At 43.0% G+C, this 27,224-nt stretch overlaps 1 protein-coding gene across 3 annotated transcripts; it reads left to right on the top strand.

Annotated features, from left to right (window-relative positions):
- SGCB (sarcoglycan beta) lies at positions 1-26,803 on the top strand. Of its 3 annotated transcripts, none has more exons than XM_063458001.1 (6): positions 1-52; positions 18,895-19,101; positions 19,868-20,053; positions 23,213-23,404; positions 23,641-23,772; positions 24,491-26,803. In XM_063458001.1, the coding sequence occupies exons 1-6, from the start codon at positions 35-37 to the stop codon at positions 24,692-24,694; spliced, it is 939 nt and encodes a 312-aa protein (XP_063314071.1). In that variant the 5' UTR covers positions 1-34; the 3' UTR covers positions 24,695-26,803. The 3 variants fall into 3 exon arrangements, with proteins under 3 accessions (XP_063314071.1, XP_063314072.1, XP_063314070.1); XM_063458002.1 differs by having other exon boundaries at positions 44-95; XM_063458000.1 differs by lacking the exon at positions 1-52 and adding an exon at positions 5,777-5,821.
- Positions 26,804-27,224: the final 421 nt, after the last annotated feature.

Genomic DNA, 27,224 nt, shown 5'->3' with positions numbered 1-27,224 from the left:
GGGACTGCTGTCAGACTCTGGGCTGAGGGAAGAGATGGCGGCGGCCGAGCAGGTCAGTGCTGCTGGTGGGTGCTGCCTGCATGCTGCGCTCTATGGTGGGGACTCACAGACCGGCCATTATAGGGAGTGGTAGACATATATAAATATATTATTTTGTTTGTGTGCCATGCAAAACATCCGCTGAAAAGATGGGATGTAACGGTGTGTGCGCATCCAGATATGAAAAGCATCAGCTGCACTGGGGATGGGAGCACTGGGACTGTCTAGTATGGTTGGTATGACACTGAGTATAGCACTGGGACTGTCTAGTATGGATGGTATGGCACTGAGTATAGCACGGGGGCTCTCTATGGATTGTATGGCACTGAGTATAGCACGGGGGCTCTCTATGGATTGTATGGCACTGAGTATAGCACGGGTGCTCTCTATGGATTGGATGGCACTGAGTATAGCACGGGGGCTCTCTATGGATTGTATGGCACTGAGTATAGCACGGGGGCTCTCTATGGATTGAATGGCACTGAGTATAGCACGGGGGCTCTCTATGGATTGTATGGCACTGAGTATAGCACGGGGGCTCTCTGTGGATTGTATGGCACTGAGTATAGCACGGGGGCTCTCTATAGATTGTATAGCACGGGGGCTCTCTATGGATTGTATGGCACTGAGTATAGCACGGGAGCTCTCTATGGATTGTATGGCACTGAGTATAGCACTGGGACTGTCTAGTATAGATGGTAAGGCACTGATTATAGCACGGGGGCTCTCTGTGTATTGTATGGCACTGAGTATAGCACTGGAACTTATTGCATGGCAATAAGTATAGCACTGAATGAATCTGCCTGTAGATTGATTGGCAATAAGTATAGCACTGGATCTGCCTGTAGATTGCATGGCAATAAGTATAGCACTGGATCTGCCTGTAGATTGCATGGCAATAAGTATAGCACTGGATCTGCCTGTAGATTGCATGGCAATAAGTATAGCACTGGATCTGCCTGTAGATTGCATGGCAATAAGTATAGCACTGGATCTGCCTGTAGATTGCATGGCAATAAGTATAGCACTGGATCTGCCTGTAGATTGCATGGCAATAAGTATAGCACTGGATCTGCCTGTAGATTGCATGGCAATAAGTATAGCACTGGATCTGCCTGTAGATTGCATGGCAATAAGTATAGCACTGGATCTGCCTGTAGATTGCATGGCAATAAGTATAGCACTGGATCTGCCTGTAGATTGCATGGCAATAAGTATAGCACTGGATCTGCCTGTAGATTGCATGGCAATAAGTATAGCACTGGATCTGCCTGTAGATTGCATGGCAATAAGTATAGCACTGGATCTGCTTGTAGATTGCATGGCAATAAGTATAGCACTGGATCTGCCTGTAGATTGCATGGCAATAAGTATAGCACTGGATCTGCCTGTAGATTGCATGGCAATAAGTATAGCACTGGATCTGCCTGTAGATTGTTTGGCAATAAGTATAGCACTGAATCTGCCTCTGGTTTGTATGACACTTATATAGCACTGGAGCTGTCTCTGGTTTTTATGGCAGTGAGTATGGCACTGGATCTGCCTCTGGATTGGACTGTATGACACTGAGAATAGCATTGGGTCTGCCAGTGGTTGGAGCAAGCATTGCTGTCACAGGAGCTGCCTCTAGACATAGCACTGGATATAGCACAGGAGTTCTCACAAGATTTAACAACCATGAGTTTGCAAGAGCTGTCACTCAAGGATCTCTCACATTTCAAATAGATCAGTGTTATATAAACTCTCCACAGACTCTTCACACATCACTTATGTAGATAAGTTTCAAAGACTAGCTGCTGCATCATTGCTGTATATCTTTAATATTACATGATAGTTTTGGGTTAGTGTGGTAATGTAGGTAATGTGGGGGTTAATGTTTAGCATTAGAGCGCTATGGGCATTATACATCAAAAGATTATACAATCTTTAGAAGTTAAAGGAGCAGTCATAGTAGTGGTTATGGTATCTGGAGTGCCTTGGCATCCTGCCAGTGTAAGTAACTAGTCAGTGTGAGGACAGTTTGACAACCTACACTCAGCCTACGAGCAAAGCCATGCACCGCTGGGCTTAGCCTTGTGTAGGGAACTTTCAGATAGAGAGAAGGTGGCAGCTGGCGGACCCCAGGTCCTTAAACAGTTTGACAAGTTACCCTTGAAGGAAACCAGGCCAGTCAATGCCATAAACACTACAGTAGGCTGTAGTAGTTATGGTGTTGAGAGTGTTCCTCTAATGTAGCTTTTGTGTAGACGCTTCTTTTCAGAAGTGTCACTGAAATAAATTACCTCTGAGAATTATGCACTCCTAACACATTATCGATGCATTAAGAATTGTTTGTATTCCTACTCATTTAACCAAATATTTTATTTTTATAGAGAAGCCAGAAGTCAAGTCTTATTAAGCAAATCATACCTAGCAAAATATATATATTTTTTATTTTGTCTTTATTGTAAAAATAGAAATCCAGCGCACTCACTTATCTACTAAACACTTTGATGCTGACATCATTATTTTTTGCCTAGATTAGGTGTTTTTAATAAAACTAGTCAAATCTGTCAGCATCAAAGTAGCTGTTTAGTAGATAAATGAGTGCGCTGGATTTCTATTTTTACTGTACTTATTGGCCCCCAGCAGCACCCCATTTAAGAATGTTTAGGTGAGTGCAGCCAGCCCCTTGTTTTCCCATTTTGTCTTTATTGAAAATATTTTTACATTTATTTATTTTAATTCTAAATAAAAGTTTGGGAATCTCAAGAATATTCTAGTTTAAGGGGGTTATTTGAGTCTTATTTCTCTGTCAGGTGATATTCAGGTGTGAATATACAGACTTCCTGAAGAGAATCCTGTCCTGATTAAAATATATAATTGAATAAAAACAAGGGGGTAGGTGCAGCGCTTCAGTAATCCTTGACAACGTATATGTGAAGAGAACCAGAGAAGAAATAATAGTGTAGTATTTAAAACTGTAGTGGTGATAGATAAAATAAAAGATGTGCACTCACACTTTCCTGGAGCTTCAATACAGCTCCAGTGTATGCGCCTAGGCGGAATAATCCCCGCCTATGGATCAAGTGCAGAGGCAATTCTTCAAGTTGTAGATGTGGTAGGGGGTATCCTCATAAAAAACAAACAAATAAAAATCGTATATGGTGAAGTATGTAGAGCTATGAAGCAAGGGTAGGTAAAAACTATAAAATGTGCACTCACGTGTAATGGAGCCGTAAAACCTGGCTCCTCTGATAGCGCTTGAAGTGGTATGATCCCCACTCAAGGATACAGGTGTAAAACCAAGTTCTTCCCTCCGTATATATGTGGGGATAAACAAACAGAACCACAATAGTGTACACCGTAAAAAAGGAGTGTAAGCAGAAATAAATAAATAGTTTAAGCCTACTCACATGCTAATGAGCAAGTTCCGGTTTGCTCAATCCAAAGCGCTTGGGTGGTATGATCCCCACCAGGGATATAGCTCCAAACAATCCAACAGCAGCAAAGTATGGTCCAATTAAAAAAGTACTTTAATTTAAAAAAAAATATAATAAAAGAAATACAATATATAGTAAAATAGTGATAAAAAAGTTATAAACAATACACTTAACGCGTTTCTCCTTGGATAGGCTTTATCAAAAGTGTTTTTTAGTAGAAAATGTGACATTGCTGATGACCTAGAAAACGTTACAAAACTACTTGAGTACCCAGTGTTCATCAATCCAAGCCAAAGCAGATGGGGCTCATAAAATTGCATCTTCTCTTGGGTTCAGTGAGTTTAGGTTTCTATCCAATTTATGAGAAACATCTTTATTAAAATTAGTTCAACAATATGGTGCAAAACAATCATATGTAAATGACACGGTGACATGGTTAAAAAATTATTACATTAACAACGAATATCCTCAAACAGGAGACAGCGAGTGTGTCCACAACAGAAGTGTCCAGTTTCCCACCTCTTACTTCTCCCCTTGATGGTCCCAGTATTTGGTTTAGCGTTAACAGTTGTCATTATGGAATGGACAGAATAAGTGGTCTTGACAATGTGCATTGACAACACGAAACGCAAGACTGGTATGGTAGCACCAAGGGTTGAGCCGTTACACTGAAAATCTTTTGTAAGTTTTTTTTTTTTTTTTTTTAATGATAAAATAAATAAGTCATATTTTACTTTTTTAAAATATGAGCAGTGAATAAATTTTTCCGGAGAAAGCCGTTAATCCTTGTGTTTTTAATTGAAGGAGAGAATAAGAGCCAAAATCACCACCCAAGAAATACACCTCATTATCTCAAGTAAAGTCTAGTTTTTAAAAAAAAAAAAAAAAACTTATACAGCTGAGATGAATGCTTAAATGTTTTTTGATGGGTTTTATCAACAACAAAAAACTGGCCCATTAGTGGAGTGAGCCAAAAACAACTAACATAAATATCAGCATGGTTATAATTAACTGTAGCCCACAGCCCTAACAGACAAAGAGACAAGGTAGAGTTGGGAGAGTGGATGAGCAACTGCATGTATGCCCATTTACTTAGCCGCCGTTATGAGCCTCAAAATGAGTGACTGCTCAATATGATTGAGTGAATCTAAAGGGACATGCCACATACAAAAAGCACGTTGGCTTGCTTAAGTGCTTTATGTGTGAGGAGCATCTTCTCTTAATTGCAGTATATAAAAGATCTGATTTCTATATGAAACCAGCACTTTTATTAATAACGTAATACCTCCATGCCTGCCAATCACATTCAGGTAGGTTTTTTTTCTGTTGGCGGGTACAAGTTTACATGTTAGCGGGCCAGCCTTTTCCCACAAGTACAAGTTTACCTGTTGGCAGGCTTCCCGAGAGCCCACATCAGCTTACTGGCTTTCAGCCTGGAAAACGTGGTCTGAAAGCCATGTGCTCAATGAGGAAAAAAACGGTAGGGCACCAAAGGCTGCAGACCGCAGATCTGTAGTTTTGTGCAGGCTGTTTTAGATATACCCCTAATGAACATCAATAAATGCATGCATGTTATTCATTGGTGGTATATCTACTAAATTGTTTTGAAAAATGCCATTCTAGTGTTCCTTTAAATTTCCAGTTGGACATTAGAATTTTCGAAGATTAGCTATTATCAAAATATTTTGGCTCTTGTTTGAGAATTCTAGCAGCTAAATCAAATCTGGATTTTAGTTGATAAAGCCTGTGGCTACTAGGGAGTACATTCTGTTAGCTATAACTCACAATTACCCAGTATCAGAGAGACCTACAGTATGCCTACCATTTAAACAGGGAATATCAATCAAAACCTTTTTATGCGTGTGTGTGTGTGTATGTATGTATGTATATATGTATGTGTGTGTGTGTGTATATATATATATATATATATATATATATATATATATATAGTAGTGTATGACTACATGCCACTTAACCTAGTTGTAGCATTTTTTTAAAAAGTGTTTGTGTTTTCAAATACATTGATTGATTCTGTCTGCTGCCACTGTGATGACATGATTTTATGAGAAACTGCTGCCATCATAGGCAGATGGTATCTGCCAGCATCTATATAATCAACATATTTAATATTATTTATGAAGCTCCACCATTTTCTGCAGCGCAGTACAATGGATTCATGAGATGTATATTCCACAACATGAGTTTTGTAGGGGAGGGTAGACAATCTTTATTTATATTTTTCATTTAATCATCAGAAAATTACATTGAAGAAAGTGGGTAGAAAACCCAAATAAGGATTAACAATAGTATGATCAGGCTATATCGGTGGAATGTTGGGGCGTAAACTATCATCAGTCCAGGTGTGTTCATTTGAGCAGTTTTGACCTTACTCAAATGAGTTTATGTTCTTAATGTAGAAATTTTCATGCATGCATTCTGAACATATCTTACTGGACATGTAGCATATTTTATTGTATGCTACAAGAAATAAAAAAGGTGTTTTTGAGGGGCTTATAATTTCCCTTTAAAATCGCTTCCCTGCTCATACCATCAAAAGGTAGCCACAAATAAAAATCTAACTATCAAATGATTTAATCTGGAAGGGTTGTGGGTGTTAGAAGCAAGCTATGGATAGATAAAAAAACATTTAGGTTACCATAAGGAAGCTGTGCTTTTTACTAGATTAATGCTGTCACTCAGGAGATTGTAAGGCCCATTATATTGTATAGCTGGGTTGCCATAGTGTCTGTTGGCTTGGTTAGATAAGGCTGGCTCCTGTAATCCTTTAGTACAATTACCGTAATCTTCCAGCCACATAGAATAATTACTCTTATCAAACATGTTTTTTATATTAAAAAAAACCCAAAAAACATAACATTTCACTTTCAGCTTCTTCTACTTAACTCAGTAATGCCTGAAGTTTGAACAACACGTTTTTGGCATTTTTTTTTATGTCAATCAATATTTATTGAGTTTAAGCAAAGCACAAACAGCAGATCAAAGTATATAAGAGTCAACGCAAATACAGGACATTACACAGTTTATACAAGTAGCAAAAATATAGTCAGATACATTAGTGGATAATACACAATGTCATGCAATACAACAGTACCTCCATTTATAACTTTAAAGTATGGTATGCAAAGGACTATTTGAAAACCAATTGCAGTAGTAAATATGCATAATTTTAGGATGAAAATAAAACATGTATGTTTGTAGGAATATAAAGTATGAGGACACATACATGCGTACATGGTATCATGTAGACCAAGCATGTCAAACTCGCGGCCCACGGGCCACATACGTCCCGCAAGGACCATCTTTGCGGCCCAGCGAGCCGCAAGTGCATGCTCAGTGTTATAGCAGAGTAGGCACCTGCTTTCCCCAAATTGCAGGTGCCTACTCTGCTAACATTTACCTGGCCGGGGAGGAGGGCCGCGAGGGAGCTCAATGTTGCAGCTCCTCACCGCTCCCTCTCGCGCGCCGACAGAAGTGAAGCCGGGCGCCGGAATATGACATAATATTCCGGCACCTGGCATCACTAAACCGTGCGCGGGACAGGAAGGACCCCAGAGAGATGCCCCCCATCGGCTTCATAAGGTAAGGAGCAATAAAGAAAAGTATGTGTGTATGTGTGGGTTTGTCAGCAAGTATATGTGTGTCTGTCTGTCTGTCTGTGTGTGTCTGTCAGCAAGTATGTGTGTGTCTGTCAGTGTGTGTGTGTCTGTATGTGTGTGTCTGTCTGTCAGTGAGTTTGTGTGTGTGTCAGTGTTTATGTATGTGTCTGTCTGTGAGTATGTGTTTGTGTGTGTGTGTGTGTGCGGCCCACATAAACTTATGTGGTGGAATCTCGGTAAAAATAAATTTAGTAGGCCGAGATTACCACGTGGCATGTGTACGTGCATATGCTGACGTATCGATCAGTTGGATGCACGAGGCAAGATACGATCAGTAGTGTACGGAGCATGTGCAAGAATACAGGATATAGTATTCCCCCTCCTCCATTGTGCTGGACAAGCCATGCGGTCAAACAGGAAGTTAATTCTTATTTGTGTTGATTGGTCAAGGGAATGTGTGGGTGGAGCTTAATATGGGAGGAGTTATATGCCTATATAAGGAGCCTGCACTATTGTCCGGGGCTCAGATTTTGCTGTATTTTGGTGACGCTAGTCCCTCTGAGTCCCGATCGGTGATCCAATAAAGAATCTCTTCCTTCCTGAAGAAACCTGTGTCCATCTCTCTGTGCTTGGCTTCCGTCAGTTTCTCCGGTATCATTTGGTGCATTGGCCGGGAAGCTCATCGTTCAACGGTAGCTGAGAGGCAGAGGCGTGAGACGGTCTATCTTTGCCCACGTTCTCTACGGCTGCACCCCTGAACTTCTGCGTGGACCTCCCTTCGTCTCGGCGCCACTGGTCTGTTGTCCAGGAGATCATCGGCCTCTACGTGAGAAGTGCTGGGGTGTCCCCGTCGATGAGTGTGAACTCAGGTTCAGGAACGAGGAGGTAAGACAACTGCTGTTTTAGACGGCAGGACCCGCTAGGGGTATACCGATTGTGCGGTAGGCCCAAAGGGGTTTTTGAATCTGTATCTGCCCCCTCTGTCGGAGGGAAGGAGCGAAGGCGCACCGCTCGATCGAACGCTCTTTAGTCAGACCGTTTGATTTGGTTAGTCAGGCGGGGTTCTGGTGTAAATAGCCCTAGCCGGACACCGGTGTCTTGTCTAGACTAGCGTTCTAGGGTGTATATTACGTTCGCTAGGTCGGAGGGACCGGGAGACTAAGCGGCGCCTGTGTAAATTCGGTTCGCTAGTTCTCATCCTATCTGGGCTAAGTGGGAAGGCGTGTAAATTTGGAACCCACTAGACTTTTGATAGTACGACTAAGAGGCGCCTGTGTAAATTCGGTTCTCTAGCTCGTTGTATAGTGCGACTAAGAGGCGCCTGTGTAAATTCGGTTCTCTAGCTCGCTATATATGTGGTGATTGGGCAGTGTGGCTAACCAAAACGGGTGTATATAGTTTTAGGTAGTCCATTCAAGGTACTGGCCAATAGTTTAGTTGGGAATTGTAAATGTGTTAACGATTGTTTTAGTAAAGTGTATATCTTGTTAGATAGCGCGAGCTCAGCCGTCTAGCGAGAGTGTTAATAGTGTGTTGCTGTATTATAGTGCACGGTACCATAACCCTGTATATTTACTGACATTGTATAATAAGTACTAATCATTGTCGTCCATTGCATGTTTAACACCATAACCACTAATAATTGTATTGTGACCTTAACTTGTGCTTTGACCTATGCTAACCGTACTGTAACCGCTATTTGTAAAAGACGATGTTACTGGGGTGTGTTATAGACGGGTAATTCGTATATAGAGAATTATAGCGTGGGTGACTGTATAGTTACGCCAAAGGGCATAATATTGATTATATAGTGACTGGTGTAGCAGCTGTGTGTACGGGAATTCCCTGAGTGTTTATTGTTATTGTGTACGTTTCACTTGGTAACCGTACCACGTGGTGCTGTTGCCAGAGGAAACGGGTGTGACTGTTGAATAGTACGCGTGTATAGTAATCGTTGTCGACGACGTTCCATTGTTAAAAATGGGTGCGTCGCAGTCAACGATTCCGGATCCCTTAGGATGTATGGTTAAGAATTTTAAAAAGGGATTCAAAACCTGTGATTTTGGGGTTAAGATGTCTTCTGTGCGTTTAGTTACTTTGTGCACTAGGGAGTGGCCTACTTTGGTTGCGGCATGGCCGCCACGTGGCAGTTTGGATCTAACTCTGGTACAGCGCTTACACGTGGCTGTATCAGGTAGGCCTGAACTTTACGGCCAGTTTCCTTATATTGACTGTTGGAGACAGGCCGTAAATGACTCGCCAAAATGGCTCCAGACATGCCACGAGGAGCAGTGTCGCCTCATGGTAGCCAGGACTTGTTCGTCCACTAGGACTGGTGTTAGGCCCATTTTGGACACGCCCCCTGAGTCCGAGATCCCTTTGCCGCCCCCTTACTTTCCGTTAAGGGGAAGTGACGCAAACGCAGGAAGTCCTGCACCCCTCCCCTCATTACCCTCATCCACTTCCGCTTCCTCCTCCAGTACAGGATCCACCCCCCCTCGTACTAAATCTCCCCTTCCGGAACCAGAACCCACCCCCATTAGAAACGAATATCCTGATTTGGCGCCACTTCAGACTTCCGGTCAAGCTTCATCTAGCTCGGCCCGAAGTGTTCTATTCACTACCTTTTCCCAAAACCAACCTCCCACATCCCCATACCCTATCTCTCCCCGACCGGAACCCATGACTGACGCTTCCCTACGTAGCCCCATCCAAACCCGACAGTTGACTGGTGCCCAACAATTAAAGCACTATCAGATGCCTCTTCGCTTAAATCCCGGGTCAGCTTATATCGATGCCGCAGGACAAATGGCACACGCTGACCCAGTCTTCGTATATGTCCCATTTACCACTACCGACCTTTTAAACTGGAAGACCCATAATTCCTCGTATACTGAGAAACCACAAGCCATGACTGATCTGTTCACCTCAATAGTACAGACGCATAATCCGACATGGGCTGATTGCCAGCAGTTACTAATGACTTTATTTAACAATGAGGAAAGGACAAGAATAAATCAAGCAGCCATTAAAGCATTAGAAGATAGAGCCCGTGCTTTGAACCAAGCTAATCCAGCAGCATGGGCCGCAACACACTATCCCAATACTGATCCCGATTGGAACGTAAATGGTGCTGATATGGTTCAACTCAGAGCCTATAGAGACGCTATAATTGCTGGCATGAAAGCCGGAGGAAAGAAAGCCATTAACATGTCGAAGACAGTTGAGGTGATTCAGAAAAGCGATGAAGCGCCCAGTGTCTTTTATGACCGATTATTGGAGGCGTACCGCTTGTACACCCCCTTTAATCCGGAAGACGCAGACAATTCCCGAATGGTTAACTCCGCCTTTGTCAGCCAAGCATACGGAGATATTAAGCGCAAGCTACAAAAGTTAGAAGGGTTTGCAGGTATGTCAATCTCCCAACTAATGGAGGTAGCTAATAAGGTCTATATGAACAGGGATACAGAAAGTAAGAAAGAGGAAGAGCGCAAGATGCGTAAAAAGGCTGATATGCTAGCGGTAGCGATCGCAGGCGTAGATAGACGTGGCCCAGATAGAGGCAATAATAGATGGAGTAGGGAGCCTTTGAGTAGGGATCAGTGCGCGTATTGCAAGGAAGAAGGGCATTGGAGGAACGAATGTCCGCAAAGAGAGCAGTACGAGAGAGACCAACCCAGGGCAGGCTACGGAAACTTTAGAGGCAGAGCGAGAGGTAGAGGAGGTCCCGGAGGGAGTAATGGTTATAGAGGGAGTAATGGGAACAGAGGAAGTGTTAGGGAAGACAGGTATATTCCAGCAGCGCAAAGGTCCCGCGATAGAGAAGGTAGGGACTTCGTAGGATTGGCTGACACGGTCATGGAGGACTATTGATACCGACCGGGCTCCATCCCCCTTGGTCGAGCGGAGCCTATGGTCGATGTATCAATAGGGGGGAAAAGGAGTGCGTTCATGATCGACACTGGTGCTGAACATTCAGTGGTGACTAATCTAGTTGCTCCTCCATCTGGAAGGACTATTACTGTGATAGGAGCAACTGGAAGAAGTGCTGAAAGACCGGTTCTTAAAAGTCGACTCTGTACATTGGGAGGCCACGTAGTAAAACACCAATTCCTTTATATGCCTGAATGTCCAGTCCAATTGCTGGGACGTGATATGCTATCCAAATTACAAGCGCAGATTACGTTCCTACCAAATGGAACAACATCTTTAAAGTTTAATGGACCTTCAGGTATTATGACTTTATCCGTACCAAAGGAAGAAGAGTGGCGACTTTATACAGTGTTGACTAGCCAAAACCCTAGGAGTGATGAGACATTGTTTAACATACCAGGAGTTTGGGCAGAGAACAACCCACCAGGACTGGCCCGCAATATTCCACCAATAAAAATTGAACTGAAACATGGGGTTTATCCAGTGAGCCTAAGACAATATCACATTCCGCAGAAGGCTAAGAAGAACATCCAATCCTATCTGGATAAGTTCATACGGTATGGTATCCTAAAATTCTGTACTTCCCCCTGGAACACCCCATTGCTGCCTGTTCAGAAGCCCGGTACAGATGAGTATCGACCTGTGCAGGACTTAAGAGCAGTCAATGATGCGGTTGTTAGCATACATCCAGTTGTACCCAATCCATATAACCTGCTTGCTTTAATTCCGGGCGGGGCTACTTACTTCACAGTCTTAGATCTCAAAGATGCCTTCTTTTGCCTCCGAATTGCCGCAGAAAGTCAATGTATTTTCGCTTTCCAATGGGAGAACGCTGTAACGGGCTCAAAACGCCAAATGACTTGGACAAGACTGCCCCAAGGGTTTAAAAATTCACCTACCCTATTTGGTTCAGCCCTAAGTCAAGATCTACTGGATTTCGAGTCCATCCCAGGAGAGTGTGTATTGTTACAATATGTAGATGACTTGTTGATAGCAGCAGTTACAAAAGAAAAATGTCAGCAAGCAACGCACGATCTACTACATATTCTCTGGAAGGCAGGATACAAGGTGTCCAGAAAGAAGGCTCAGTTGTGTTTGCCAACTGTCAAGTATCTGGGATTCCATATCTCTGAAGGTCAAAGAATTATGGGGCCAGAGAGAAAAGAAGCTGTCTGCCAAATACCAATACCCAAGAATAGAAGACAAGTGCGAGAATTCTTGGGGGCAGCAGGCTTCTGTAGGATATGGATTCCCAGCTATGCGATACTAGCAAAACCTCTGTACGCAGCCATCAAAGGTACAGAGCACGACCCCTTCTTATGGACCCAAGAACAGCAAACGGCATTTGAAGATGTGAAGAAGGCTTTGATGAGTGCCCCAGCATTAGGTCTACCTGATCACACACGACCATTCTACTTATATGTACACGAGCAAAGAAGAATGGCTGTGGGAGTATTGACACAGTACTTGGGATCATGGCAAAGACCTGTTGCCTACATGTCTAAGCAATTGGATGCAGTGGCCAGCGGACTTCCACCTTGTCTAAGAGCCGTAGCTGCAGCCGCCCTGCTAGTAGCTGAAGCCGATAAACTCACTCTGGGTCAAGAACTTTATGTACGAGTCCCACATGCAGTACAGACGTTGTTGGATTACAAAGGAAATCATTGGTTTAGTAACAGCCGTATGACCAAGTATCAAGCAATGTTGTGTGAAAACCCAAGAGTGCATTTAGAGACTGTAAACACCTTAAATCCAGCTACCCTTTTGCCACAACCTACTGAAAGTCAACATGATTGTTTGGAAGTAATGGATGAAGTATTTTCAAGTAGACCAGATCTTCGTGATTTTCCCATCCAGAACCCCGATGTTCAATATTATACCGATGGCAGTAGTTATGTGAAAGAAGGGATCCGCTATGCAGGATATGCAGTAACAACAATAGACAAGGTGATAGAAGCACGGCCACTGGCGAAAGGAACATCAGCACAAAAGGCAGAATTAATAGCACTAACACGAGCGTTACAATTGGCTGAATGGTTAAGAGTAAATATCTATACGGACTCTAAGTATGCGTTTTTAACCACTCATGCCCACGGAGCTTTGTATAAAGAAAGAGGACTACTGAATTCAGAAGGCAAAGAAATCAAGTACGCAGCTGAAATCCTACAACTATTGGAAGCAGTGTGGGAGCCGAAAGAAGTCGGTATCATACATTGTCGAGCGCATCTGAGAGGAGATGGTGATGTAACCAAGGGAAATCGGATGGCAGATAGTGCAGCTAAGCGTGCTGCTGAATCAGGAAGACAGGAGTATGTGGGGCATATAGCTGCTCTTATACCAACTCCACTGTCCCAATGGACTCCAGTTTATACAGCTCAAGAAGAGGAGTGGTTAAAGACTGAACCGGGAAAGTATCTGGAGAACAAGTGGTATCAGCTAGAAGATGGAAGAATAGTTATACCAGCATCGCTAGCGGTAGAAATTGTCCAAAATTATCACAACGGGACACATTCTGGGAGAGACAGTACTGAAGAATCTCTCAGGAAACATTTCTACATACCAAGATTGTCCAACTTGACTCAGGCCATTGTACGCAGATGTGTAACGTGTGCTAAGAATAATGCAAGACAAGGACCAGTAAAGCCACCAGGAGTCCAGTTTATGGGGGGACTCCCCATGTCCGATCTACAAATAGACTTTACAGTGATGCCTAAATCGGGTGGACATCGTTACCTGCTGGTAATTGTGTGCACCTATTCAGGCTGGGTAGAAGCATGTCCTACTCGTACAGAGAAAGCAGGAGAAGTTGTGAGATTCCTGCTACGAGAAATAATACCCCGATATGGACTACCCTGTTCTATAGGATCGGACAATGGTCCAGCTTTTGTTCACCAGTGCCTACAACAACTGACTCATATGCTTGGTATAAAGTGGAGGCTTCATACTGCATATAGACCCCAGAGTTCTGGTAAGGTAGAGAGAATGAATAGAACTATTAAGAACCAGTTGGCTAAAATGTGTCAGGAAACCCAACTTAAGTGGAACGTTCTCTTACCTATAGCTCTATTGCGAATCCGCAGTACCCCTACCAGAAGGATGGGTCTCTCTCCTTTTGAAATTATGTATGGGCGACCACCTCCCGTACTTGGTAACTTAAGGGGGGATTTGAGTCAGTTGGGAGAAGGAATTACCCGGCAGCAGGTTGTAGAGTTGGGTAAGACTATGGAGGAGGTACAGAAATGGGTACAAGATAGATTACCTGTGAATATTTATCCCCCTGTTCATAGTTATCATCCAGGAGATCAAGTGTGGATTAAAGAGTGGAATAATGTACCGTTAGGGCCCAAGTGGAGAGGTCCTTATGTTGTTCTTTTGTCTACCCCTACAGCGATAAAAGTAGCAGAAGTGACTCCGTGGATACATCACTCCAGGGTTAAACCAGCGGCAGTCGATTCTTGGCAAGTTACAGCAGATCCAGAGAATCCCTGCAAGATCCGGTTGAAACGCACTACTCAGTCGGAGTAACGAGGAATTATTGTGGATTACAAATTTTATTGTTACAGGTGTGAGTGAGAAGGCCATAATAAAGCCTGTCCGCTTACCATCACATAGTGTATAAGCCAGGAAAGTCTCGAAGGGACACCTGTGAAGACGAGCAGAACTCCATTCCCTGCAGCCCTCACATCCTGGAAGCTGAGGTTCCATCGCACGGACGAAGACTGAGGATGACGGCGAAAGATGTGCTTTTGATTGTGTTTATTTATATGTGTTTTTATATTCAGGAAGGTAGAGGTACCGACACTCCTAGCTGTGAGGTATGCATTAAGACTACGAGAACAGGTAACCATATTTCCCAAACCCTAATCTGGCATTCACAATACGAGTGTAAAGGAGATGTATCGAGATGTAGATACCTAAATATAGATTATAGTGTGTGCCATTTAGGAGTAGGAGAACCTAAGTGCTTCAGTCCGGAGTATCAACCTCGTACAATTTGGTTGACTCTCAGGAATGGAGATCCTCAGGGACCCTAATTAATAAGACGGTGTTAGAATCCGTACATTCTTCGGGTGTTCTGCTATTTGATGCGTGTAAAGCGATATCGAGTGGTAGAAAGCCGTGGAATGTATGTGGGGATCTTAGATGGGAGAGGACGTATGGGTCTAACGATAAATACATTTGTCCCAGTAGCAAAAATAAATATGTGAGTCCTAGATGCCCAAATAAAGACTATAACTTTTGTCCATATTGGTCTTGTGTGGGGTGGGCGACATGGGGACAGACAGTAGACAAAGACATGATAGTGACTAAGTTGCCGACTAGCCCTTATTGTAAGTCTATGGAATGCAACCCAGTCCATATACTTATTAATAACCCCGACAAGTTCCTAGATAAGTATGGAAATTTATTTGGGTTTCAGATATACGGGACGGGTTTAGATCCTGGGACATTATTGTTTATAGGAATAGAGACTGATACGGTATCCTCCCAGACTCATCAAGTATACCATTCCTTTTACGAAGAGATGAGTATAGATAATAAGATCCCCCATAGCGCTAAGAACCTGTTCATAGATTTAGCCGAAAGTATTGCCGGTAGTCTTAATGTTACCAACTGCTATGTGTGTGGAGGTACTAACATGGGAGACCAATGGCCTTGGGAAGCAAAGGAGGTAATGTCCGGTTCTGAGGCAGTTGACCAACTAATATCTGCACAAGCTGATTATCATTTGAGTGTTAGAGGTAAATCTGAGTGGAGATTAAAGACCTCCATCATAGGTTATGTTTGCATAGCAAGGAAAGGAATAATGTATAACACTTCTGTAGGAGAATTAACTTGTCTAGGGCAAAAAGCTTATGATGATGATACAAAGAATACAACTTGGTGGTCGGCTTCAAATGTCTCAGAACCATCTAACCCGTTTGCTAGATACGCCAATTTAAAGGACGTGTGGTTTGATCTATCCATCATATCTACCTGGAGAGCCCCAGCAAATTTGTACTGGATCTGTGGTAAGAAAGCCTATTCGGAGCTGCCACAGGACTGGGAAGGGGCATGTGTGTTGGGTATGCTCAAACCATCCTTCTTCTTGTTACCGATTGAAACAGGTGAGACTTTAGGTGTTAAAGTGTATGATGTGAATCATAGGAAGAAAAGGGGACCCTTAGAGATAGGCACCTGGGAAGATAATGAATGGCCTCCCCAGCGTATCATAGATTATTATGGGCCAGCCACGTGGGCTGAGGATGGTACCTTTGGTTATAGAACCCCTATTTATATGCTCAACCGCATTATAAGATTACAGGCGGTGGTTGAGATTATCACAAATGAGACATCACAAGCGCTCAATCTCCTAGTGAAACATAACACCAGGATGAGGACAGCAGTCTACCAAAATAGATTAGCCTTGGATTACCTTTTGGCAGTAGAGGGAGGTGTATGTGGGAAGTTTAACCTAAGCAATTGCTGTCTTCAAATAGATGACGAAGGGCAAGCAATAGCTGAGCTTACTAGCCATATGGTTAAACTAGCGCATGTGCCTACTCAGGTATGGAAAGGGTACAATCCAAGTAGTTGGTTTGGTAGCTGGTATGAATGGTTCGGAGGGCTTAAGGCAGTGGTAGGTGGAGTCCTATTGATTTTACTGTTGTGTCTACTCCTACCGTGTCTTATACCCTTAGTAGTTAGGTCTGTGCAAAGCCTGATAGGAAGTATAGCAGAGAGGAAGGCTGCTGCACAGATAATGGCGATATATAAATATAGGGCTCTAGATCAGGGAGAACCAATGCAAGAAGATGAATGTTGAAGATTCACATCATAAGATAAGTCTGGTCTGGTTCAAGGTAACTTGCGGTGTAAGCAAACCAAGGTTAAGTGATGCCTCAAGTAATTGTAAAATATCAAGAGGCATCAAAGGGGGGAATGTGGTGGAATCTCGGTAAAAATAAATTTAGTAGGCCGAGATTACCACGTGGCATGTGTACGTGCATATGCTGACGTATCGATCAGTTGGATGCACGAGGCAAGATACGATCAGTAGTGTACGGAGCATGTGCAAGAATACAGGATATAGTATTCCCCCTCCTCCATTGTGCTGGACAAGCCATGCGGTCAAACAGGAAGTTAATTCTTATTTGTGTTGATTGGTCAAGGGAATGTGTGGGTGGAGCTTAATATGGGAGGAGTTATATGCCTATATAAGGAGCCTGCACTATTGTCCGGGGCTCAGATTTTGCTGTATTTTGGTGACGCTAGTCCCTCTGAGTCCCGATCGGTGATCCAATAAAGAATCTCTTCCTTCCTGAAGAAACCTGTGTCCATCTCTCTGTGCTTGGCTTCCGTCAGTTTCTCCGGTATCACTTAAACCTTGTTTATGTGGCCCGTGCCACATTTTGAGTTTGACATGCTTGATGTAGACTATTAGCTAAAAGGGAAACTCCAGTGCCAGGAAAACGATCCGTTTTCCTGCACTGGAGGGTCCCTCTCCCTCCCACCCCCCAATCCCCGGTTACTGAAGGGGTGAAAACCCCTTCAGTCACTTACCTCAGGCAGCGACATGTCCCACGTCGTTGTTTGCTCCTCCCCCGCCGCTCCTCCTTCCTCCGTCGGCCGGTGGGCGAGACTGATCCCTGCAGATAAAAAACTGCAATAATTACACTTGCAGGGTTAAGGGTGGTGGGAGTTGGCACCCAGACCACTCCAATGGGCAGAAGTGGTCTGGGTGCCTGGAGTGTCCCTTTAATAATGTGTAACTAGTACAAGCAGGAGCTATAAACGTGGCCCACAAAAAAATGGTACAGTTTCTAATCCAATAAAGGACATAAAAGTTAGTAATCGAAACCCCAAGAGTGTCTAGAAATACTATAAGCCAGGGCTCAACAAATCCCAGGCGCCAGGTTGCCATGGCGACTAGAAATTTCACCCTTGTGCCTGGGATGTCAGCCCTTTAAGGCCACGGGAGCATTGTAAGTGACGTGCGAGAAAGACGTAATCTGCCTGCAGCTCGTCTCTGCTCCCTCGCCATTCCGGCCCTGGCATCACTACAGAGCATGAAACAGCAGAGCGGAGCTACAGTTAGATTTCTGCTCCCTAGCTCACAGGAAGTTTGGAGAACAGCCCCACTGGACCCAAGGGAAAGATCAAAGTTAGGGAGGCTGGGTGGATTTCAATTAAAATAAAAACCTCAGTACATGTGTGTGTGTCTCTGTCAAAGTGTGTGTATCTGTTCGTGTCTGTGTCTGTCAGAGAGTGTGTCTGCTAGTGTGTGTGTCTGTGTCTCTGTCAGAGAGTGTGTGTGTCTGTGTCTCTGTCAGAGATTGTGTGTGTCTGTGTCTCTGTCAGAGAGTGTGTGTGTCTGTGTCTGTCAGTCTGTGTTTCTGTGTATGTATAGGTACCTGTCCCCCTCCAATTGCACAAGAAAGGTGTTTTTACTCACCTTTTTTCTCACACCGTGTCTGTTTCACCATGGCTAACCTAACTTTTTAGCTGGCTCGTAGATTCTAAACAAATTTGTCTAGCCCTGCTAAGCAAAACACACAAATCAAAGATAGTGCTAGCAAGTGAGAATATTGACAAAATTGGCAGCAGTAAGCCTATAGGTTACAGATTCCTGGAGCTGTCCATAACAATTAACCAATGCCGAACCTAAAGGCTAGGCAAGAACAAAGGTGTTGCAATGATTTCCTGCTTGTCCTCTGTTTATTGCAGTAAACATCCAGATGGGTGACATTAGTAAATAGTGTGTATCTCAAGTGTAGGATTGCTGCCCTTGTTGCATCCCATTGTACAGCGCTACGAAATCTGATGGCGCTATATAAATAATAAAATAATAATAATGAAATCAGCAGTTGGTTGAATTGAAATGTGTTCTATGTCTTTGTCAGAGTTCAAATGGGCCAGTCAAGAAGTCAATGCGTGAGAAGGCTGTTGAACGCAGAAATGTGAACAAAGAACACAACAGTAATTTCAAAGCTGGATATATACCCATCGATGAAGATCGTCTGCATAAGACTGGCCTGAGAGGTCGGAAAGGCAACCTAGCTATTTGTGTGATTATCGTCCTGTTTATCTTGGCCGTCATCAACTTAATTGTAAGTACAAGTAAGCACACCTAAGTTGGGAGTTTCCCTCAGAGTGGTCTTTGCATTAGTAGCTGTGTAGAAGTTGAACTGCTTCTATGTTGTACATATACAACATGCACTCGAGCAGTGATTGGTAACTTGTGCAATTTGTAATTTTCAAACAGGAAATCTAATAGAAGTGAAGTTCACAAGCATATGGGTTGCCATAAGACCCTCTTAAAGTTTGGAGATTATGACCAGAACCAGGATCCCTTATTGTACTTTTTCCTCCCCTTTCAAAATGCATGACCAGGGAATGGACAGAAGCAAGTTGTGACCCTTATCTAATGTGTTAACCCTTTACCTCCCTGTCATATGAGCTGAGAGAAGAGTGGAGACACCAACCATCTGATTATCCAAAGTTTTTTTGCTTTTTTTTTCGCACTGTATGCATGAGTAAACTAATTTTGTTTTTTTGGTTTTTTAATACTCAATACTCTAGTCTAGACAGTTTGTTTTCTATTTTAATGGCATTAAATTAAGGTTTTAGACTTTTTTTTTTGTTTCCAGTTATCCTCTAGGTAACATTAACTGTGTCGCATCTATATTGTTCGCACTCTGATTGCAGTTTGCAGCTGAGAAATATAACATGTTGGAAAATGATTTTCTGTATTTTTTGTCTCCACAACTGAGAATTATTATTCATGTTTTCAAGAAACATAGTTTAACGTGAGCATGGATTAGAACCAGGAGCTATGTACAATTTACTTATTTATCCTGATGATAATTTTTCTAGATCACCTTGGTTATCTGGGTTGTGATTCGCATTGGTCCCAATGGCTGTGACAGTTTGGAGTTCCACGAGAGCGGCTTACTCCGGTTTAAGCAAGTGTCTGACATGGGAATAGTACAACCATTGTATAAGAGCACTGTGGGAGGACGGCGGAAGGAAGATCTTGTGATCACTGGCAACAACCAGCCTGTAAGTTAAATGCACTCTTTTCTCATTTCAGTGTGCGGAGAACAAACCCAATGAAGAACAGAAATATACTTGTATAGACCAACCCGTCCAAATTCTAAAACACAGCTAGTTGTAATTATTGACGATTATATAAATCTTTTTTCTCTAGCCATTGCCCCTACATATTTTTATATGAATACATACAAAGACACTGTTAAACATAGCTACTTCGCAGAATATGTTGGGGCTAAATAAATTAAAATAATAGATGGCAAGGTTGTCAATGGTCACGTGTGTAAAAGGATATTGTGGTTAGATTTCTGGTAGGGGCAGCTATCCAGGAGAAAGATAGGACTCCCTGGCAAACTTCCAAATCTGGCTTTCAACAGTAAAATAGTAAATCACTTAATGTAAATACAGCTAGTTGAAGAATTAACGGAAAAAACACAAAATCGAATCTGAAAATGAAGATTCAGAGAAAGCAACTAGGTAGCGCATAGGTTCAAGGCAGGATAACGTACAAACAAGTCTTTGTTTATGTGGTTTAAAAATAGTTAATACAATGTTAAACAAAAATCTGCACACCAGTCAAGCCATAAGACTTGCTTTTCCCACAGAAATCACAAATCTGCAGTGATGTTACTACCGCAGGATTCTGGGTGGGTATATGCAAATTAGTTCAACAAAGAATCACATTTTTGCCTCATTCCATTTTAAACATGGATTCCCTGGAGTCTGTGTTTGCTGTATACAACAGCTTTGAAACATAACTTAGGAAAAGATGCAATGCCAGTTAACCACTCATGGACAGCTGGTTTTAAAATATGTAGCTTTGATGGAAAAATGTAATCCATACTCTAATATAACACCAGGTGGCAGTGTAACAATTTTTACAGCCTACAGCACTGATGGCGAACATTTTTGAGACCGAATGCCCAAACCGCAATACAAACAAACTTTTTTTCCTCAAAGTGCCAACACGGCAATTAAACTTGAATACTGAGGTTTAAGTTTAGACAAAACAACTCATACAGTTGTCCAAACTAATTAACATCTTTTGTTTTAAAAGAAGAACACAACACAGAGTTCAATGATACAAACTGTTTTTATTGAAAAAAAACATAAATTCTAGTAAATGAAAACACACTGGTGCTCGGTGGTGCTTCACCTAACTAAGGACCTATTCCCACCTATCCACCTGCAGCTTGCACACATCTTACATGCTGCTTTGGCACAGTTTACATCAGAATTACATCAGTCTTACATCCGGTTTTGGTGCAGCTTTGTATGTATGTCAATGGACATGTATTTTTTTTATCAGGTTTCTGTCCATCCAGCTGCACCAAATCTGCATATAAACTGTGCCAAAGATGTGTACAAGGTGATACTCAACTTGTAATATGATTACATGCCAGACTGAAATTGCATCTCCTCCTCCTCTCTCCCCCAGCATCTCCTCCTCCTCTCCCCCCCAGCATCTCCTCCTCCTCTCCCCCCCAGCATCTCCTCCTCCTCCTCTCCCCCAGCATCTCTTCCACCTCTCCTCCAGCATCTCCTCTCCCTCCAGCATCTCCTCCTCCTCTCCCTCCAGCATCTCCTTCTTCTCTTCCCCCAGCATCTCCTCCTCCTCCCCCCCAGCATCTCCTCCTCCTCTCCCCCCCAGCATCTCCTCCTCCTCTCCCCCCCAGCATCTCCTCCTCCTCTCCCCCCCAGCATCTCCTCCTCCTCCTCTCCCCCAGCATCTCTTCCACCTCTCCTCCAGCATCTCCTCTCCCTCCAGCATCTCCTCCTCCTCTCCCTCCAGCATCTCCTTCTTCTCTTCCCCCAGCATCTCCTCCTCCTCTCCCCCAGCATCTCCTCCTCCTCTCCCCCCAGCATCTCCTCCTCCTCTCCCCCCAGTATCTCCTCCTCCTCCCCCCCCAGAATTTCCTCCTCCTCTACCCCCAGCATCTCCTCCTCCTCTCCCCCCAGCATCTCCTCCTCCTCTCCCCCCAGCATCTCCTCCTCTCCCCCCAGCATCTCCTCCTCCTCTCCCCCCCCCAGCATCTCCTCCTCCTCTACCCCCAGCATCTCCTCTTCCTCCTCTACCCCCAGCATCTCCTCCTCCTCCTCTACCCCCAGCATCTCCTCCTACTCTACCCCCAGCATCTCCGCCTACTCTACCCCCAGCATCTCCTCCTCCTCTACCCCCAGCATCTCCTCCTCCTCTACCCCCAGCATCTCCTCCTCCTCTACCCCCAGAATCTCCTCCTCCTCTGCCCCAGCATCCCCTCCTCCTCTCCCCAGCATCTCCTCCTCCTCTCCCACCAGCATCCCCTCCTCCTCTCCCCCTGCATCTCCTCCTCCTCTCCCCCCCAGCATCTCCTCCTCCTCTCCCCCCAGAATCTCCTCCTCCTCTACCCCCAGCATCTCCTCCTCCTCTACCCCCAGCATCTCCTCCTCCTCTACCCCCAGAATCTCCTCCTCCTCTCCCCCAGCATCTCCTCCTCCTCTCCCCCAGCATCTCCTCCTCCTCTCTACCAGCATATTTTCCTCCTCTCCCCCCAGCATCTCCTCCTCCTCTCTCCCCAGCATCTCCTCCTCCTCCTCTCCCCCCTGCATCTCCTCCTCCTCTCCCCCTGCATCTCCTCATCCTCTCCCCCCTGCATCTCCTCCTCCTCTTCCCCCAGCATCTCCTCCTCCTCTCCCCCAGCATCACTTCCACCTCTCCCCCAGCATCTCTTCCACCTCTCCCCCAGCATCTCTTCCACCTCTCCCACAGCATCTCCTCCTCCTCTTCCTGTCTCCCGGCGGCTTCAGCGGAGGGAGCAGTGCCGGAACAGCACATAAGTCAGTGCTCCCTCGCAGCCCTCCATCCCACCCACCCACCAACGATACGAAAGCAGAGATGGCACATGCCATTTTGGGCAGGCAGGTGCCTACTCTGCATTGCTGCCGGGGGGCCTAAGGCTGCTGACCAGCGCCAGCAGTGCTCCCCAGGCGACCTATGGCTGCGTGCCCACAGAGAGGGCTTGGCGTGCCAGCTGTGACACGCGTGCCATAGGTTTGCCATCACTGGCCTATAGAGATTGCTATAAGGCAAAGCACTAATCTTAGAATAGTGTTTTGTTTGACTTATTTTGGTATTTACAGTGACACACATACAAAAAAGATTATCTTAACTGCCTTTTATTGCAACAGGTCATTTTTCAACAAGGATCAACAAAGCTTGTTGTGGACAAAGATAAGACCTCTGTAACCAGTGATGTTGGTATGGAATTTGTTGACCCCAGAACCCAGAATACATTGTTCAGCACAGATTACGAGAAGCATGAATTTCATTTGCCGAAAGGTGTGAAAACCTTGAATGTCCTCAAGGCATCTACAGAAAGGGTAAACCATAGATGCGAATCTTACTTGTTATAACCGATGTGTGACTCAAAAACGCAAGTGACGTGTGAAAGGGATTAGTGAAAAGTTAAATCAGGCCCTTGGTATAAAATGTGGTACCATGTAGATGTGAATTCCTGTAAGTTTACTATATGTAAGTCGAGGGCTGCCTATGGCTAGTGCAGTAATTATGTGTGCTGCATTGTCTTCTTGTTTTATGTCTTTGTCTTAATTCCCAGATCACCAGCAATGCTACAAGCGACCTTAATATAAAAGTCGATGGGCGTATTATTGTACGTGGAAATGAAGGTGTATACATCATGGGGAAGAGCATAGAGTTCAGAATGGGTGGAGACATGGAGCTAAAAGCAGTAAGTTGGTTAAAAAACTTTTTTTGTTGTTACAATGCTTGCTGGATTAGTGACTGTGTCCTGAGGGGCTTTGCACATTGTCCTCTGTACTTTATTATCTATTTTTAGATAATAATAGATCATATCTTGGCCCAGTGGCCAGTCATGTACCTTCCTATGATCTAATCCAGCTCCTCCACACCACTTTATAATGACCCACCTATCAAACAAATTTTCAGCCTGTCAGCACTGGTGCCAGAGGGTTTACCGTTAATGAACTTGCAGTTGTACAAAAGGATGAGTTTCACAGGGCCTTACTCACAGTAGACCAAATAACGTGCTTTCAGAGGACAAAACTGGGTGCCAGGCATGGCTGACATCTGAAAGAGAACACATCTGTAACCTATATATACCTTTCTCAGCTTGTTTTAATATGCAAATTTACATTAATGTATTAGAAAGATCCCCTTAGAATTAAACCATATTTGCAGTTATTGGTTAACTATAAATTTCAATGTATGACATGAGAACATTTTGCAATCCACATTACTTACCAGATCTAAGATAGTTAGCTAATTTTCTTTACAATAATGATATAAGCCAATGCCACCAGATTTATTAGGACAGGAACCATGCTTCAAGTTAGAAATCTGAAACTCCTGTAAATGTCTGTAGAATTCTATATTTTTATTTTTTTTCTAATGCTTTATCTTTTTTTTTTTTGCACTTCTTTCAACAGGAGCAAAGTATAATCCTAAATGGCACAGTGATGGTCAGCACGTCTCGGCTCCCCAGTTCTACTACAGGGGAGCTACTGTATGATGGGGAATGGGAGCGTTACAAGCTGTGCATGTGCGCAGATGGGACTCTTTTCCGAATTAAGGTGGAGGGACAAAACATGGGATGTCAGACTTCCGAAAACCCATGTTTAGCAACATTCTAAAACAACAAAACCAGCAATTGTCAGTATTATGCAAAACCCTTTAGGATGACATTTTTTATGTGAGCCACATAAGACAAACATGTTAACAGTGTTATTAAAATGTTTTACCAATGCAGCATTACAGATATGTGCTACTGTAATTATGTGTGTGAAAAAAAATATTTGCATGGAAACCACTTGTATTTACAGTTTTATTATATGCCATATTCAGTGACATTAATAACACCCCATGAATTATTTACAAGCCCAGAATATCATGCTAACACAATCCATCATAATCTGTTCTTTCTGGCTCACCAGATCAGGTACTTTTTACGTTAATTATAGCAACCCGTGCCAAACCTGTTTGATATAGATATGTGTGAGTCCAAAATGATTGAAGTTCACATAAGGAGATAACTAGAGATTCCAGATTTACTCTAAGTGTTAATGCTTTTTTACAGTGTTAGGCCAACTCATTGATAAAGAAGAAAGTTGTGGGTTTTTGTTTAACTTGAAGCCCATATAAATAAATATTTGGGGTGAAGCATTAACATTAAAGGGACACTGTTGGCACCCAGACCAATTCAGCTCATTGAAGTGGTCTGGGTACTGTGTCCCTATTGCACTTAGTGCCACTATGTAAAACATTGCATTGTTTACATTGCAGCTCTAAGTCTGCCCTTACTGACTGTCTACCATACAGCAACAGCAGGAGCTTCTGGAATTGAAACCCATGTTTGGTCCGTTATCTGACGCTAGACATCCTCACGTTCTGCATGAGGACCTCCAACGTTAGATTTTCCCCATAGGAAAGCATTGAACAATGCTCTCCTAGGGAGAAATGCTAATGCGAGCGCTGCCATTGCTGCGCATGCGCATTAGGTCTCCCCCGCCGACATCAGCGTGAGCGAAGCCTGACCCAGCGCTGGATTCAGGTAAGTGGCTGAATGGATTTTAACCCACTCAGCCCTTCGGGAGAGGGGGCGCGAGAGATGGGGGCACCTTTTAAACCTATATTGCCACGAAAACTTTGTTTTCCTGGCACTATAGGATCCCTTTAATATTATTCAAAGAGTACTGTAAATGTATATACTCTTCCATTGAGCTATTGAGGACATGAGTGCACTTAGTCTCTGCTATGCAGTTAAAGAGGACCTGTCTATATTGAGATCTTTTTTTTAATTCCATAAATATAAAAGTAGCCAAAGTTTATATTATTTGATTAGTATTAATTTTAATTTTATCAGAGGTTCACTGGGGAAAAAAGAAGCTATTTTTGTAAAGTACCCTGTCTCTGCCTTTTCAGAAGATAAATGTGATGTCAGAATTGGGTTTTGTTAAACAAAATATACATAACAATGAAACCTCTACTTTTATTTCCTGGATTAATATTAAAAAGCAATCTCAAAACATGACATTCCCTCTGTAAGGTGTGCACTAATTTTCCTGAATTTTTACTTATTTATAGCTGTTACTATAAGAGATTATCTACTAATCCATCTTTTAGAAGATAACCAAAATCTATTCTCCTCTAAGGAAGGCTCAGTTTTATTGTTGAAACTAAAATCATAGAAAACTGTCCTAGCTAATAATTTTATAAAACAGAAAAAAAATACCGGTACTCTGTGAACAATGTCCCATAATGTTTGCGTTTACATTTTTTCTGGATCTTAGCTGGTTTTGGAGTTAGAAGTTTTTGCTCTCTTTTGGAAGTAAATCAAAGAATGGCAAAAAAAAAAAAAAAAAAACACAGCTTAAAATTTTTATGGATTCCTGTAAAGCCCCAAATAGTCCAGTTTTATTTCATGTGCTTTTTTTCTGTAATATATATATATATATATATATATTTCTCCTGAGGTTTGATTCCATGCTGAGCGGTACACTTCTTTCAATTCTTCGTATACACAGTTTTTATATTTGCAATAAATTTATTTAACCTGGTTTTAGATCATTAACCTGAATGTTTTACACATTGTAGCCGGTGCCTTGGAGTATTATCTGAATACACTAATGAACATGAGGGTGTGTGTGCCTGTTCTATATTTATTTGTGTGGCTTTTTTTTCTATTACTCTAAAAAAAGGCAAGAATAAACTAGATCTTAAAATATATACTACTTGAAACCTTTGATTACTGTATGTATTAATTATTTTGGAAACTGAGAAACCCTTTATAACGGAGCGTCTGTACCCAGAGTGGTATCTCCATTGTAGGTCTCTTCCAGATCCCGCAAGGCAATGGTATGTTATAGCCTTTACATACCCAAACATCACCCAAGATGATGAAGGGTACAACAATTGATTTTATTGAAGACAAGCACACAGATTTATATCCAGACCCAAATCCAGACCAGCATGGGGTCTCCATTCATTATACCTCAAGCTCGCCCTGGCGCCCCTGTGTCTGGAAGATAATTAGTTTAACCAAGGGCTGATTAAGTTATCTCCAAACACAAAATATCACTAAAACATACATTAAACAACAATATACCCCCACATGTTATATATCCCCCTGAAAGGTCTGATCCTAACGCCCATGATGTGACAATA

The sequence above is a fragment of the Pelobates fuscus genome, chromosome 6 (genome assembly GCF_036172605.1).
Source record: "Pelobates fuscus isolate aPelFus1 chromosome 6, aPelFus1.pri, whole genome shotgun sequence".
Lineage (NCBI taxonomy): Eukaryota > Metazoa > Chordata > Amphibia > Anura > Pelobatidae > Pelobates > Pelobates fuscus.
The sequence above is the reverse complement of the archived record's forward strand: the minus strand, read 5'-3'. Positions and strand labels throughout refer to the sequence as shown.